At 42.5% G+C, this 16,111-nt stretch overlaps 1 protein-coding gene across 7 annotated transcripts in view; it reads left to right on the forward strand.

Moving 5' to 3' along the window:
• The first annotated feature begins 9,169 nt into the window (after positions 1 to 9,169).
• Positions 9,170 to 16,111, forward strand: part of thsd7ab (thrombospondin, type I, domain containing 7Ab) — a 68,623-nt gene continuing 61,681 nt past the window's right edge. For 5 of the 7 annotated variants that reach the window (XM_028979392.1, XM_028979395.1, XM_028979390.1 and 2 more), the window contains exon 1: positions 9,171 to 9,745. In XM_028979392.1, coding sequence (XP_028835225.1) covers positions 9,544 to 9,745 — 202 coding nt within the window. In that variant the 5' untranslated portion in view covers positions 9,171 to 9,543. Of the gene's footprint in view, positions 9,746 to 16,111 lie in introns of all 7 variants that reach the window. The other 2 variants (XM_028979391.1, XM_028979389.1) reach the window with 1 other exon arrangement.

Here is a 16,111-nt window from a genome sequence, read left to right on the forward strand (position 1 = left end):
GCCATGACTGGCACAGTCCACCTTGAGACCACAGCTAGCAACAGCCACTTCAACAATTGCAGAGCGGAACAAGGTCCATTCGGACTCAATGTCCCCCACTACTCTCGGGACGCGGTCAAAGCTCTGCTGGAGGTGGGAATTGAATACCATCTTGACAGGTTCTTCTGCCAGGCATTCCTACGTGGCCATATGATCCAAAATCTCTCAAAGACTTAGGTTCCAGAGCCAATGCCATGTGTCAAGGTGAGTCTGACTATATCTAGCCGGTGCTGCTCAACGTCTTCCATAAGCTCCAGCTCCTTCCCCGCCAGAGAGCCGACATGTTCCAATATCCACTTTCCTTGGACCATCAAAGCTCCCACCTCGGTCTGCCACCCAATCCACATTGCACCGGACCCTTCATGTTCCTCCTGCAGGTGGTGAGTCCACAGTTGGTCCATGATTGTCATTGTGAAACACAGCACAAGGTGGACACAACGAAACGTGTCCTCTTCTTTTAACCCATTACCCTTGGTGAGCAGTGGACAGCCATGACAGGCGCCTGGGGAGCAGTGTGTGGGAACAGTGCTTTGCTCAGTCACACCTGAGTGGCTTTTTGATTATGGGCCGTTTCCTTACCTGGTAGGCCACCAATGCCCCTGCAATTTTGATTGAAAAAGAAGACAGTAAATTACTCCACTGTATTACAGTTTTAATTGCTCTTCAGATTTGTGCGTTTTGTCCTCTGTGACTTGTATCGTTGGAGACAACTGACACATTTATTGCATTGCACCTATTTTTCCTATAGGTGGCAGACATAAACAACACAAATCAAGATTATGAACCTGCATCATTTCGAGCCTTGCAAATGAACTGCATGAGCTGCAAATATTGCATCCACAGGGTAGAAGGAGCTCAGAGGTGTGTCTATTTGGACTTCAACGGACAAGAAATGTGCAGACAGCTTGAAAATCTGTTCAGTCAGGCAGTGTGAGGAACTGTGTAATGAGATTTATGCAGACCTGTTCACATGCCAGGATGTCACTTCAAAGAGTCATGTCTGTATTTCAGGTGTTTGAGCGGACAGTGCAGCTGCTGCTCCTTTATTACAGACATACAGAAGTGCCACAAATTTGAAAGTCTTAATCAAATGCATGATGTTGTTCTACTATATTTCTAGAATATTTAGATAAAATATTTAGATATATATTTTATTGATATATATTTATGTGTTCAAAACGGCATAGTAACATGGACTTTTTTTTACTAGAGAAGTACAGTACAATACAGCACAGAGATGACATACCTGTGCTGTTCTGTCTCTCCCTCTCAGACACACATAGTAATTGGTAGTGAATGGCTAATAAACAAGCCAGCATATCATCAGTCATCAATGTCTGTAACCATAGTGATTGTGAATGGCTTTGTTACTATGGGCCACATCTGAGGTCAGGAGATAACAGATTGTTGATTATTAAAAATAAGTGTCCAAGGGCACACGTATTTCACTGTTCTGAAATACTTTTTCACCACCAACATTTAATGCATATGCGTGGCTAACTGTTCAACATGGAGAATGTGTGAAGTTGCTGTAGATTTCCCCCTGTGCTGTGTTGGGTTTATAGTAGACTTCTTTTCCTGCAGCGTTATGATTATGTATCAGTGACGACTTGTTTTATACAAAGGATTTGCAAAGGGTTGCAGAACTGCAGTCACAGTTTATTCATCCAGTAATGAGTGCCTCAATTAAAAATGTTCCTTAGTCTGTCCCAGTCCTAGACTCTCAAACCTTTCATTCTCACTTCAATTACTACCAAAGTATTCTACAGATCACAATGACTTTACTATTTAAGTCAAACATAATCTAAAATAAATATGAAATACTTGCATTCTAGGCCTTTTAAAAATGCCTGCAGTTAGCAGTGGGTTTTAAGTTAATTAGCAGTCATTACACACCAAATTTAAAATGTTAATTCATGCACTGGAGTGTAAGCATTGCTTACCGTATGGGTTGCCAGTCATCATTAAAGATAATATTAAAAACCATCATCAGATAGTTGTGTATGCTGAAGGGTGCAGCTGCTTTCATATACAGTAATAGGAACATTTCATACATTTTTGTAATTTGTTGACTTTATCCTTTGAAGCTAAAAATTAATCCATATAAGAGTGTACATATAGTTAAAAATTTTATACCACAGCTGAATCCAAGCCCTATCTCTAATAATGAATTATTCCTGGTTACGCTTCCGACAAGTTTAAATTGTACAGAATACCTAATCTTGCTATTCAAATGTATTGTGTTCTGTTAATCACACTGAAGGTACAACCCTCTGTGTGGGCGGCTGGGTAATTCAATCACGCCCTCACTATCACTATCTGTGCTGGCTGCTTAAGTGAAAGTGAAGTGATTGTCATTGTGATACACAGCACAGCACACGGTGACACAACAAAATGTGTTCTCTGCTTTTAACCCATCACCCCTGGTAAGCAGTGGGCAGCCATGACAGGCTCCCAGAGAGCAGTGTGTGGGCCTAATACATTGCTCAGTGGCACCTCAGTGGCTCCTTGGAGGATCAGGATTTGAACCAGCAACCTTCTGATTACGAGGCCACTTCCTTAAGCACTAAGCCACCACTGCCCCAGCAGGCCACCACTTAAAGCATGTTAGATAGTCAGCTGGATGCAGTATTGGAATGGTGTTGGCATGGTCATCCCCATTTTTACAAAAAGGGATCCAGTTGGAATTTTTGGGGATGCTGGTGGTGTTGTGAAGGAAAAGTAACATTTTTTACCCATGTGGTTTCAAAGTTCCGACTTGACCTCTGTACACCACTGTCAGAAGAGTGACACAGTGTAGTGAAAGCAATTTTTTGCTGAAAAGTAATAGGTTCAAACACAAATAGTCTCCTCTGCATTCCGAAGTAGAGCTATATTTCTCCTTTTAAAGAACAGTGAATGTCCCAGTCTGTCAAAAAAGATTACTCTGCTGTACACCAGTTACACACAAATAAAAGGCTGGCAGTAGTCATAAGTATGTGGCAAGCTGGTGACTCAAGCAGAAATGGAAGATGATGAATGCTACTGAAGCAGTGCCATCATTCAGTTGTTTATCATGCAAATAACAACAATATGCATACTTTAGTCTGTGGTAACCAAATTAAGCTGTGCAATGCTGAGAAAAACAACTCAATTTAACGATTTTGTGTGCTCTATTTGTATTTCATTACATATTTTGTTGTGCACTACAACATATTGAAATAAAAATATATTTGTGATATTCTGCAAAGTATAAAAGTATACACCACTAAACCTCATTCTAAATTGATGATAGATTTAATGCCACCTTTTCTCTGTGGTCTTTAATATTGCTCTGTGTCACTCGTAGCACATAATTGCATGATCAATTTATGACTCCATTTGATCCTGTCACGGCGTCGAGCTGACGGGGGAAGGAAGCGCAGAGTCGGGACATTCTGAAACAAGGATTTTATTTTTAATTGAAACTGAAACCAGCTCGATGGCTGAAAACAGGGGAATAAAGTGGCGATTGTCATAAGACAAACAATCGTTGCAAGGTCAAGTTCACACGAGAGTCCACGAAAGTGTCGCCGCTGCAGAAGAGGCGGAGTCACAGACTTTTAACAGCTGTCAGAATTGGCTTCAGCTGTGGCGATCACCTGGAGCCAATCCTGACAGATCCCAGTTTTGGTAACACCGTTGGTAACAGTGTAACACTGAAACTCTGTGTGACACTTGATGGACAAAATGCTGAAGATGTCATGATAAAACCTGCAGTAAGGGTGAGCATGTGAAGAGCTGTCTAAAACCAACAGGCACTTTCCAAACACTGCGTCAATTATCATTTTATCCCAATACACAGATGTAGATTTGGTGGTTGGCATAAATACAGAAAAAAAGTATACAGTCTGTAATAATAAGTCATCATAATTTCTTTATCCTCTTTACCTCTGTTTGTTCTGGCTAGGTCTTATAACAGGATATGTTTAGAGAGAACTAAGAAGAGGGGCATTAGAATAGATAAAGTGAAATTGTGTGATTCTGGATTCTGAGCTTTTACATTGTTGATGTGTGATTTGGTGAATTTCATAGAGACAACTGCCATTTTTCTGGCATGTTGTGATTTATTAAAAGAGATCTATTGATCTGGTGGTAATCAATTTAAAATGATATCAGCTGTATGATATCTGAGGTTTTCTACAGATGCTTGATGTGATAATGCCCTTTTTATGACTTGTGATGGTTCTTCGTATTACTATGGATAATTAATAAATGCATGACCAAAACCATTTCTTAATGATAATCAGTGTACAATGTATAATTAGTACATAATGTGACTAAATAAGTCACAGAGATTAAACCAATCAAAACAACTAGGCAAAAGAACAGTTTAAAGGTCTGCCAGTGCATAGCAGAATTGTTGAAGAGGTGTGGAGTCTCATCATAATAACTGCGGAGGGATGAAAAATAATGAATGGAAATAAGTTGACAACATGGAAATCATTATTATTTTCCAAAATTTTCCTAATGCTTCCACCTTTTATTTGAATACACCCTTCTGGGTTTGGTTAAAAAAATTATAAATATGTATCCCACTATGGTGTGGAACAATCATTAATTATTCATCAACTGTTTTTTCTTTGATAAGTAATGGACTAATTTGGTGTGAGTTTATTAATAGAAGATCTCCTGTGGTTTCCTCCCTCGTAGTATTCGATTTTGAGAGCAGGAAACAAATTCTTGTTTGAAGCTGCATAGAGCTGCATTGTACAAGATGAACAAACAAGCTGTTAAGGTAGTACAGTTAAAATATTTAAGAGTAAAAGTCCCTCGGGGCAGCAACACATCTTCATCAACAAATCTCACTTATTATCGCTTCACATGCTTCTGTTTCCTCTCAGGCTTTTTGGCACTGTTACCTTTTTCTGCCAGGTTTTAATAAAGAGGTGGGTATATTTATAATTTATTACTAACTAATTAATAATATACAAATGTTGGGGATATTGGAGTAAACACCCTGTGCAAGAATTTTGGAGATGGAAACCTATTAACCAAATATCCAATAACGTAATCATTTAAAATGTATGGGATAGTTAAATTAAACATGACCGAGGCAAGAGCACACATTTCTGTACCATGTAATGGATAACCGTCATCTCACCATAATAGTAAGGATAACAGGTAAGTATTCTCTGATGCAAGTCCAGGAAATTCTCAGTTCGGCCAATTTGTCACATTCACAACTGCACTGCATACACATTTATAGTTATGTACAAAAAGTCCAAAAGCTACCATTTTGTCACGAAAACTCTGAAGCATACATCTATAAATACACATGATGGACAAAGGCTTGGCAGAAACAGTGGGAGTAAGAACACTCATGGTAATCTGAGGCTGGTGAGAAAGACCAGTAAGGAATGCTGGGGCTCTGCTGAAAAAATTGGGACTAGGACAATGTATCAAAGAATCAATCAATCAATCAATCAATCAATCAACCAAATTTGATTTATACAGCACTTTTTACAATGTACATTGTCACAAAACCTCCAATAATAGAACAGTGCTCAAGGCCCCAAATGAGCAACCCAAAGGCAACGGTGGCAAGGAAAAGCTCCCTAAAAAAGAAAGAAACCTCAGCAAGGGAAACCCATCCTCCATTGGTCAGCACCGGATGTTCAATGAGAACGTTGCTGCCGGACATCTAGCATTGGATGTGTGAAGGCTTCTGCAGGGCATTATGCATTTAACAGCAGTCATAAAAAAATCTGTCTGGCATCAGCAAGTCATTAGTTTAGCAGTAAAAATCAAGACTACGTGTACTCCTGCACATCGGGGTAAGTGAAATGTGTTGATCTGTTTTATGCCCTCATCCTCCCTCTGGTGCCAAAACCAATTCTTGCTAAAGAAAACCTGGTTTGTTGTTAGGCAAATGCCTTTCTTTAAAGCAGACTAATTTAATCATTAAAAAACATTTAACTATGGAATCTGTCCAGTGTCCCACAAGTATATTTGCTGCACTGAAATTCATGTTGTTCGCATTCTGCGTGTTAGTACTGTAACTCGTGATTTAGTGTAATTGGTAAATAAGTATGTCATTCGGAATTCAGGGTCCCTCTGCAGGGACAGCTCACTGAACCAAACCAACGGTCAGAGCCGGTAAACAGTTTCTCCTGCTCTGCTCGAATACCAGCAGGATGGGCTGCTACACATTATACCTGTATGTTCTCTGGGAATGGGGGATGTGGGAAAATGTTATTTCCAGCAGAACTTTGTATTATCTCCTGTTTTAAGATGTATAAGGATAACTGAAACAATCACATTTGATTTAAACAAATAGTCCAAAAATCAAGATCAATAGTAATTGTGGAGTTTAAAACCTCAGCAGGAGCACAATACAATTTTTTTTGTGAGGCAGTATAGGGACTTGCAGCAGTTGCAGTTAATATGCAAAAACATATTCCGCCCAACAGCATAAAAATAGTTCAGAAAAGAGTTGGTATTTCTTATTCCCTGTGTACATGCGTTCAGTGCGTTGGAATTTTTCATCAAAGAATTCTGGGAATCGGAATCTAGTTTTTAAAAAATGGATCAACAGAGAGTCAGCTACAGCGATTATTCCTGACTCCTGCATCATTTTATTTCCCCACTTTCATATACAACAAAATTGTGTTGTAACAAAGAAACAGTGAATAGATGTTCACCTTTATGGCCTTCTTATTAGTAGTACACCCCTTTTTTTTGATACTTTAGTTTATTTTTTAACCTGTCTCTTAAAATTTGGACCCTATTTTCATAACCAGCAGCACAAACATAACAGTTTGTATGTAACATTTTTTTGTACATTGTGAGTGCCAGATGCTTTAATAGTTCGAATTTTGTTTTTCTATGGTTAAAAGCATTTCACCGCCGGGAATAACCACAATGATCTTTGACTGAGAGAAAATCAATATTAATCCTCCATGGTTAGCTAGTACTGCACTGCGCTGCTGTGTGTGCACTGTATTACTGTACTTGTCATGTCATGAGCATTGCGGGGCATGTCGGATCCGCGTCCGGCCCGGAGGTGTTTGCACCTGCTGTTATCTGTATAAATCTCCATTTGTATCATGTCTTCGTCGGGTCTTTGTATCCTTGTCTGTAATAAATCCACTTTTCTGTGTAGAAGTCGTGCGAATGAGTCCTCCTTTACCATGCCAGCACCTGCAAGTCTTGTATTGTAGTAGGTATTGAAGTTTGCTACACCTGGACCAGGGAACTGATGTTCTGTTTTATGTTCCGTCACAGATAATGGAAATAACAATAAACTGTGCAGATTTTTGTAAAAGACAGGATTTGATGATTGACTGGGACATACATGTGAGAGAAAGTCTGGATACTGGAATGTCCCCACAATGGAGACCACACTACACGGGTCTGGACAGAAGCTGGTAGAAATAGTGCACAACATGTCGAGAAAAGTGGAGCTTCTATACGCTTCTTCTTGCTCAGCCAGGTTGAAATAAAACCATCTCTGCCAATATACTCTTGGTTTGCTGCCACATCTGCCTATTAATACAGACAAGCAATTAGACCATATCATTTCTTTTACACAGTACAGGCTATGAATGAACACATGTGGAGTTATGTACTTAACAAAAAGTGGAGACCTGGCCTCCACAGTCACCGGACCTGAACCCAGTCGAGATGGTTTATGGGTGATCTGGACCGCAGAGTGAAGGCAAAGGGGCCAACAAGTGCTAAACACCTCTGGGAACTCCTTCAAGACTGTTGGAAATCCATTTCAGGTGACAACCTCTTGAAGCTCATCGAGAGAATGCCAAGAGTGTACAAAGCAGTAATCAGAGCAAAGAAACTAGAATATAAAACATGTTTTCACTTTTTTGTTAAGTACATAACTCCACATGTGTTCATTCATAGTTTTGATGCCTTCAGTGAGAATCTATGAATGTATATGGTCATGAAAATAAAGAAAGCACATTGAATGAGAAGAGGTGTCCAAACTTCTGGCCTGTACTGTATATACTTGGTGATGTTTATAACCATTGAAACGTGTCTGAATGGTGAATTCCACATTTGTTTAGGGTTCGCTAAAGTTTTGGTTTCTCTCCAATAAAACTCATCTCATCATTCTGTCTCGGCCCTTCTCCTCTCTCGACGCTCACGCGCCTATATCCCCCGAGAGCCGGTTAGTTACCGTGACATGAGCAGCAGCAGCGGCGGTCTTAGCCAGTACGGAGAGAGAGATACAAAGGAGGGATGGAGCGGGAGAAAGTGAGAGAGAGAGGGGTAATGTGGGAGAGAGTGAGAGAGAGAGATGGATGGAGTAGGAGAGCGAGTGAGAGAGCGAGAGCGAGAGAGAGTTAGAGAAAGAGGGACAAGAGAGGGGGTGAGAGAAAGAGTGAGTGAGTGAGTGGGAGAGAGAGGGAGAGTGAGAGAGAGGGTTAGAGAGAGAGGGAGTAGGAGAGAGAGTTAGAGAGAGAGAGAGCAGGAGAGAGAGTGAGAGAAGAGGGGGGGTGGAGTGGGAGAGAGTGAGCAAGTGAGTGAGAGAGAGAGTTAGAGAGAGAGGGAGCAGGAGAGAGAATGAGAGAGAGGAGGGGATGGAGTGGGAGAGAGTGAGCAAGTGAGTGAGAGAGAGAGCTAGAGAGAGAGGCAGCAGGAGAGAGAGTGAGAGAGAGAGAGTGAGAGAGGGGTGGGGATGGAGTGGGAGAGTGAGCCAGTGAGAGAGAGAGTTAGAGAGAGGGAGCAGGAGAGAGAGTGAGAGAGGGGTGGGGATGGAGTGGGAGAGAGTGAGCGAGTGAGAGAGAGTTAGAGAGAGAGGGAGCAGGAGAGAGAGTGAGAGAAGAGGGGGGGTGGAGTGGGAGAGAGTGAGCGAGTGAGTGAGAGAGAGAGTTAGAGAGAGAGGGAGCAGGAGAGAGTGAGCAAGTGAGTGAGAGAGAGAGCTAGAGAGAGAGGCAGCAGGAGAGAGAGTGAGAGAGAGAGTTAGAGAGAGGTGGGGATGGAGTGGGAGAGAGTGAGCGAGTGAGAGAGAGAGTTAGAGAGAGAGGGAGCAGGAGAGAGAGTGAGAGAGGGGTGGGGATGGAGTGGGAGAGAGTGAGCGAGTGAGAGAGAGAGTTAGAGAGAGAGGGAGCAGGAGAGAGAGTGAGAGAGGGGTGGGGATGGAGTGGGAGAGAGTGAGCGAGTGAGAGAGAGAGTTAGAGAGAGAGGGAGCAGGAGAGAGAGTGAGAGAGGGGAGGTGCCGTGTTAGCTGCAGTCAGGAGACAGCAGCAGGCGCCGCGTGCTCTCATGCCGCCGCTCCCGGCTTGCACTATTGTTCCACTGGTGTCAGCCAGAAGCTTGTTCTCCCCCCCTCCTAGCCGCCCGGAGAGGGGAGCAGAGGAGGAGGAATCTGACATCCACGCCGTCCTTCAGCAGGGAGTCAGCAGTGCTTCTCCTCAGCACCCACGTCCCTCTCTGTGTGGAACCTAAGTGCTGAGATTTTTTTCCAATTATATATTTTTTTTACTGGAGGTGGTTTTTCATCCTTTTCTCTCCTGTCTTCCTTTGATGGGGCGGAATGACATATTTTTGTTGAGAGCCATGGGGTTGATGGCTGAAAGTGGGAGAAGGACAGGCAGCAGTAGCAGCAGCAGCAGGACCGGGTCTGGAGTCCTGAGCTTGTGGAAGCTGGTCCTGCTGCTGGCTGTGATGTGGACCGTACGCACGCAGACGCCGGAGGATAGCAAGCCGATGTATTTCTGGGAAACAGGTAAGGCGTCTTCAGACCGACAGTCTTCGCTTCGCGCAAGATCGTGCAGATATCGTTTACGGTCCGGGCTTTTTGAAAGGCACCCCGATGCCTGCTGTGTTCTTTAAGCAGCATTGTGCCTACTCACTGTGTGGGCGGCTGGGTAATTCAATCACGCCAAAATTGGATTTTGCTCTCTAATTCTATCTTTGTGAACTGCCTGTACTTGGACAAGTATTTCTGTTCCCCTGAGAAAAGCACCTTTCACGTCACATCCTGCAGTTGAATGGTTACTAATAATAAAAAAAGAAGTTCTCAGGTCTATGCGGTAGGGGTGGAGTTCATTTGCGACGCGCGAAAAGAGCGCAGGGAAGAGGTAATCGAAAGACAAGCGCAATCAGGTGAAGGAAATGGAAAGGTCACGGAAAAAGAACTTTCATCTGCCACTCGTTCTTCGCCCTTCTTTGTTCACACCCCATAGATCTGGAGCTTTGTGTTGATTGAGGCTGATCTGAAGGAATGAGGGTGGATGAAGTTAGGGGACGTTATCACTGGTTCCCTGGACCGAATTCCAGAAACATGTCCGGTCAACATGGCTCAAATGTGGACACTGATGGGTAAACTTGACTGGCCCGTCCTCTCCTGGGCAGCAGCGGCACCCATGCTGATGCAGTGTTGCCTCCGCGCTCCTGCATTTTTAAAGAGGATGTAGCTGAGTAAGGAGATTAAAGGAGCCGGGATTTGCGCGGTGAAAACAACCCACCCGATGGAGAGAAATGGAACCCCGGGCAAACCTGACCTACATATTTGCCCCGTAGGTCACCGTAATTACACGTCTCCGTTTCACTGCTGGTACTGCTGAAGTGCTGCCCACGGAGCTGCCCGCTCGAGTTTTTGGATTTGTCTAATCAAGTGGCGCTTGTTCCCAGCTAGACGGCACACGTGCGTGTGGAAGGTGAAACGCCGCTATTCATATTCCTCCTGGTTGATGCACTCCGAAATCTGACTGATGGGAGCTCAGGTGAGGAAGAGGTCCTTCTGACACAACGATAATGCAGCAGCTCAGAGGCAGCCGCTGCCGCCAACTTGAGGGAAAATGGCTCACATACCTTTTATTGGCCTCGGTAGAAATACAATTTAGCTGCTGTCCGGGGGCTGATGACAGGCCTCGTCGGATGATGATATACACATTCATACAGAAGAGGTTATATGCCCTGGGAGGTGATAGAGTGCATGAGAGGATGATTATTAATCTGATGGTGGAGAAGGCTGCATAGCTGAGCATCAGAGACTTGAAGTCTGGACACACTTGCATGGATAAGGGTGGCTATTTTCATCACTTCTGCCACAGCTGAATACATCTTGAAGGGGGAAATAAATACAAGTGTGCTTATGTAAGTGAAGTCAGCAATGTGCATTCTACAAAATGGGCAAAACATCGCAGCATTTTTCACTAAATTAAGACACGTGTCAGAAACACTCTCATTGGCCTCATGTTTTGATGTGTCTTTGCGTGGACCAGGCTAAACCATCCCCCAGGAGCCATTCTGAATTCACGGGGCTGCTGGGAGCGTGCAGAGTGCTGTTGCACCCCGATGTGTCATCGCAGGGATTTACGGAGCATGACAAAATGTTACACAACGTTTATCCAAGGTTCAGCTGTTGAATGCATATTCTAGTTAAAGCAATTGTTCATCCCTCATTTCATAGAGAGCATTTAAATGAGCCATGGGAAGGGGAAAAAAATGTATGCTTAAGCTCAATCGATTCTAAGTCAATGCAGAGACAGAAAAAGTATTGATTTATAAAAAACTTAATTAAGATCTCTTTTTAAGATACACTAGTAATACCTGTTGAGTTTTCTATTTGTCTCTTCTGGGTTGCCAGCTTCATAACTGCCATAGGTAATGCTGGGTTTTGCCATGTTCATGCCATTTATACAGTATAATGAATAGTGCTACTTGCACGATGCATGTTATACAACCTCCCCATGAACCCCTTATTCCGTAAAAAGATAATTTCCCACGGACAAGGTGGCGTCTCGTTTTCTACCAGTGTGCCACAATAGGCTGGTAGGCCTACATAGTTTTTTCTGTAGAACGTAATCTGAAAAGTACTTTGAAAACAGTAAATACATATGCTTTGCTCCCATTGTTTAAAAGCTGAATATTTCTGTCGTTAATGCAGTAGCAGAATCTGTCTAGCCCATCTGCACTGGTCAGCACTAATATAAAGAAGGAGTAGTTCTCCACTTTACCAGTTACACGCCATTTGGTTTTGCAGTGACGGTGCATTTGAGATGTTTGTATGCTGGGACGCAGTGTTCTGGAGGTTCATTACATTTATGGCATTTATCAGACGCTCTCATTCATAGTGACTTACAACCAGTAGTTACAGGGACAGTACCCCTGGAGACACTCAGGGTTAACTGTCTTGCTCAGGGACACAATGGTAGTAAGTGGGACCATATTGTTAGTCACTGTGTTTCAGATGTACAGTTGGATATAAAGTTTATTCAAAAAGTTATTTGATGCTCTTGCTACCATAATGAATAAACACAGAGAATTCTGGGGGCATAACTTTTTGTATTAACAAAAACTAATGAATTGTTATGTATCAGTAACTATTACCCTTGTAATCGTACTCATAATTTAATTGAGTCAGGAGTAAAGTGCTCAACCATTAAAATAATTATGTCATAAGAATCAATTAATCAATGTGACACCACACTCTCTCAAATCCCAGAGGAGTTGGAGTGCAAGGTCAGCCTTCTCATAATGCTCATAAGGCACTGAGCCACTTGAAGATTGATGTAAGAACAGGGGCAACATTCGAACCCCGACATTTTGACAAATGACCAACTGCTGATGTACCGGGCAAATGAAGAATTGAGAATGTGCATTTTTTTCATGTTTTTTTTTTCAGGATTTACAGCAGCATTCAGAATGTGGAATAATTTTAACACACATACATAATATTACACTCACTCTGGAATGAATTCATTCCATTTTGCTCGCTCATTAAGTTCCTGTAGGTGTGTGACACCCTCAGCTGTCAGTCCCCTGCCAGCGACGTGCGCTCTTTAGAAAGCAGAGTAATTAGCGCGGAGTAAAGTGAAGTCGATATGGGCGGACATTGAGAGCACCGCTTAGTCCCGTGTCCTTCTCAGCCATCACATTTGCATGCTGATCAGCTGCTTGACACTACCGAGAGAGAGAGAGAGAGAGAGAGCTGACTTCATGCACCCCAGAAACTGTAGCGCATCAGCACCTGGTCGCTGCACCCAGGAAGTGCCGTGAAGATCAAAATGATGACGCCTCATTATTACAGGCCCTGACACCGGCCATTTCTCTCCTCATTTCACCTGACCCGAGAGCCGGGGTGGCTCCGCTCACTGTTTATTGTGCTGTCTGACTCCCTGTCACATCGCTGGGTCATTAGCTGGCTAATTGCCTTTTGCTGTGCCCTCCACTCCACTGTAAACCAGCCTGAGATTGCTGTCAGTCCCCTCCTCCGCAGCCCTGAGCGACGGCAGTGCTGCCGTACCCCACCCGGCAAATCAGCGGCTATTAGGACACAGATTATGCCAATTTACAGGGATTTGCCCCTGACTCTTGATTGCACAATCCCTGTCAATTGTCAGACCCCTCACGTTTCCTATGCGATAATCCTCATTAGGTGTACCAGGAACGTGCTTGAGGACTTTCGTTAATCACTCTTAATTGGCTCTGCAGTGGGACTGTGCTGTCATTACACCATATTGTTCACCCGTCATGCAATCTACTGTATCATGACACATAACATTTCTACTGTCTGGAGAAATGTGCACACTCAGGTTTTTATGTTACCTTCTTATGATCACCCTCTCACGCTGGCCTGACAAAAAATCTCTTTGATATATTACTACAGAGGCCCAGTACACACGATAGAATACAAACTAAAATGAAAAAAAAAAAAAACAGAATTTTTTTCAAATCAAAGTATTTTCCACTATTGCACTATTTGCACATATTTTAGATATGAAAATGCGCAAATTAAAGCTGACTAAGCAATCACCAAAGAAAAGTCATAATAGTTGTGAGGTTATCTTTCCAATTGAACCTCAAACTCATTAAAAAAAAAATCTTTAATATGACCCGTCACATTTCTCATTTTCATACCACCTGGAGGGAAATGAGCCCTGGTAATATAATGGGGTAGCTGCTGAACCTGAGCCCTGGCAACAGGCGTCCTGTTGAGGACATGCATAATAATGAAGACACTGGGGAAGGAGTTTCTTTTTCATTTTGCTAATGGCATTAAAAGAAAATACCAACATAGGCGCTAATCTGTGATTACAGCATTGGGCCACTTGACTCCGGTGTTGCAGAAAGACTGAGTGAGAAATATGCATTCTGAAGGCATCTAGATATCAAAAAGAGCATGAGTGGATACAGGTATAATCCCAAAAAGGCACTTTTGGTGAGATTATTGAACTGGGAAGATTGTATGGTTTGAGAATTGCCTCACCAGACAATCAGAATGTGAGTTGTCGTATTTGGGTGCATGTCGAATATAGCAGAAACAGTCTTTTTGATTGAAGAAATGAACGTTCCTCAGCCCTCTGAAGCATGGGTTGAACTGACATGCTCCAAAGACAGATTGATGAATGTAACAATGGTTTTGCGGGTGCCATCACACCATAAGTGCATTACTGCAGACGTGAGCAAATGTGATATTAAGCGATTGTGTCAGACTATGGGTACCGGCTGAATGACTAAGTCTCATAAATTTGCCATGACAAATGACTTACATCAGAATGTTTTGCGCTCCCAAAGTTAAGGTCAGTAAGTAAAACATCTTTGTGTTATTGCTTCCCAAAAGTTTCACTTTGATTTTAACGATTTAATCACCCAGAATATCAGCTTTTTATTTTTTTTTTAAAGTGATGCGCTTTCCCCAGACTGGTGACTATGGCTTGTTTAATGACTCGTTTAATTTAAATGCAAGGGTTTAAAGTCAATCTAAGGTATTACTGGTATGTCTCTGCAGATTATAGATTATTTTTAATCTATAAACTTTATTTAGAGTGACATAAGAGGATTTGCCCATTATATCACATTATTGCATATTTCAAAAGCATACTGCACATGGTGGAGTAAGCAGATCAATTAGCAGCCTGCCAGGATATGCTTTTGAATATACTGCAGTGATAACACTAAGCCTTACATTCATGGATATGGGTCAGAAAACTGTGTAATGCTGCGTAGTAGAGATGCATGTGGATAATGTTTCTTCCCTGCCTGCTTGTTGGATAAACAGGCCTGGCCTTTGCCTCATATCAATGAATACCGACTTAAATGACTAACTGCAAGAGCAGCCTTTCGCAGAGAGGGGTCAGCTCATTTCTTTTCAACGACGGCGACAGAAAAGCTCTCCAGTATAAGGACGGCTGTTTTCATTCCCTTCAAAGAAAAGCAGCTCTTCAGCCAGACTTGAGCCGCCGTTATCGAAATTCCACTTCTCAAAGTCTCTTGAGAAAAGGTGTTCCACTGCGCTAGATTCACAGGCATGAAAGAAATTGATTCCATTTGTGAGAGCAGTGACATTTAGTCAGTCAGCGTGCCCAGCGTGGCTGAGGGTAATAATGCTGCCGGAGGAATGTCTACAGACTGACCCCCTGCTTCTTCTGTGCACTCTGATTTCATGTAGTCTGTCTCCTGAGTTACTGTAAGTTTGTGAGCGACTTGCCGGCTGGAAGTCTTGGCGCATTGCATGTACAGGATGATTCAAACTACAGACAAATTAACGGAAAATCATTCGATTAGTTAACTGTTGGGTCCTGAGCCAACAGCTTCACTGCTCCTCGTCACAGATTTTCCGGTCTCTGTTTCTGTGACGGACAGACTTCTAACATTTTTTTTTGGTGTTTTGATGATGCTGTAGCTTATGTTCTGTGGATGGATAATAATAAAAAACACTCCCATCAGGACATTTCATAGACATTTTATCGAATTGTATTGGACTATGCAATGAATTTACATTTCTCACTGTGAACGTGGACACAGGAAGCATTAGCAACACTTAGTAGACTTTGGTGAAAGTTTTTTTGCTGCAATATTATTCTGTATACAATATTATATATTATATTGTACGGTGTACAAATATACAGGGCAGTACAGGACTAAACAGCAGGGCCACTATTTTTAATGCCAGTTGTACACGTGTCAAGCTAATCACATTTGACAGTCCTCTGGATTATGTACTCCTCGGCAGATGGCCTAGGGCTAGTCTCGGTGAAGTCAGGGATCAGGCCACTGTGCCTGTCCCACCTCTCACCACCCATTTTATACATTTTTTCGTCATTTTGTTTCTGTATACCTTATTTTATACCTTTTTTATTGTGCT

This window comes from Denticeps clupeoides, chromosome 5 (genome assembly GCF_900700375.1).
Source record: "Denticeps clupeoides chromosome 5, fDenClu1.1, whole genome shotgun sequence".
NCBI lineage: Eukaryota > Metazoa > Chordata > Actinopteri > Clupeiformes > Denticipitidae > Denticeps > Denticeps clupeoides.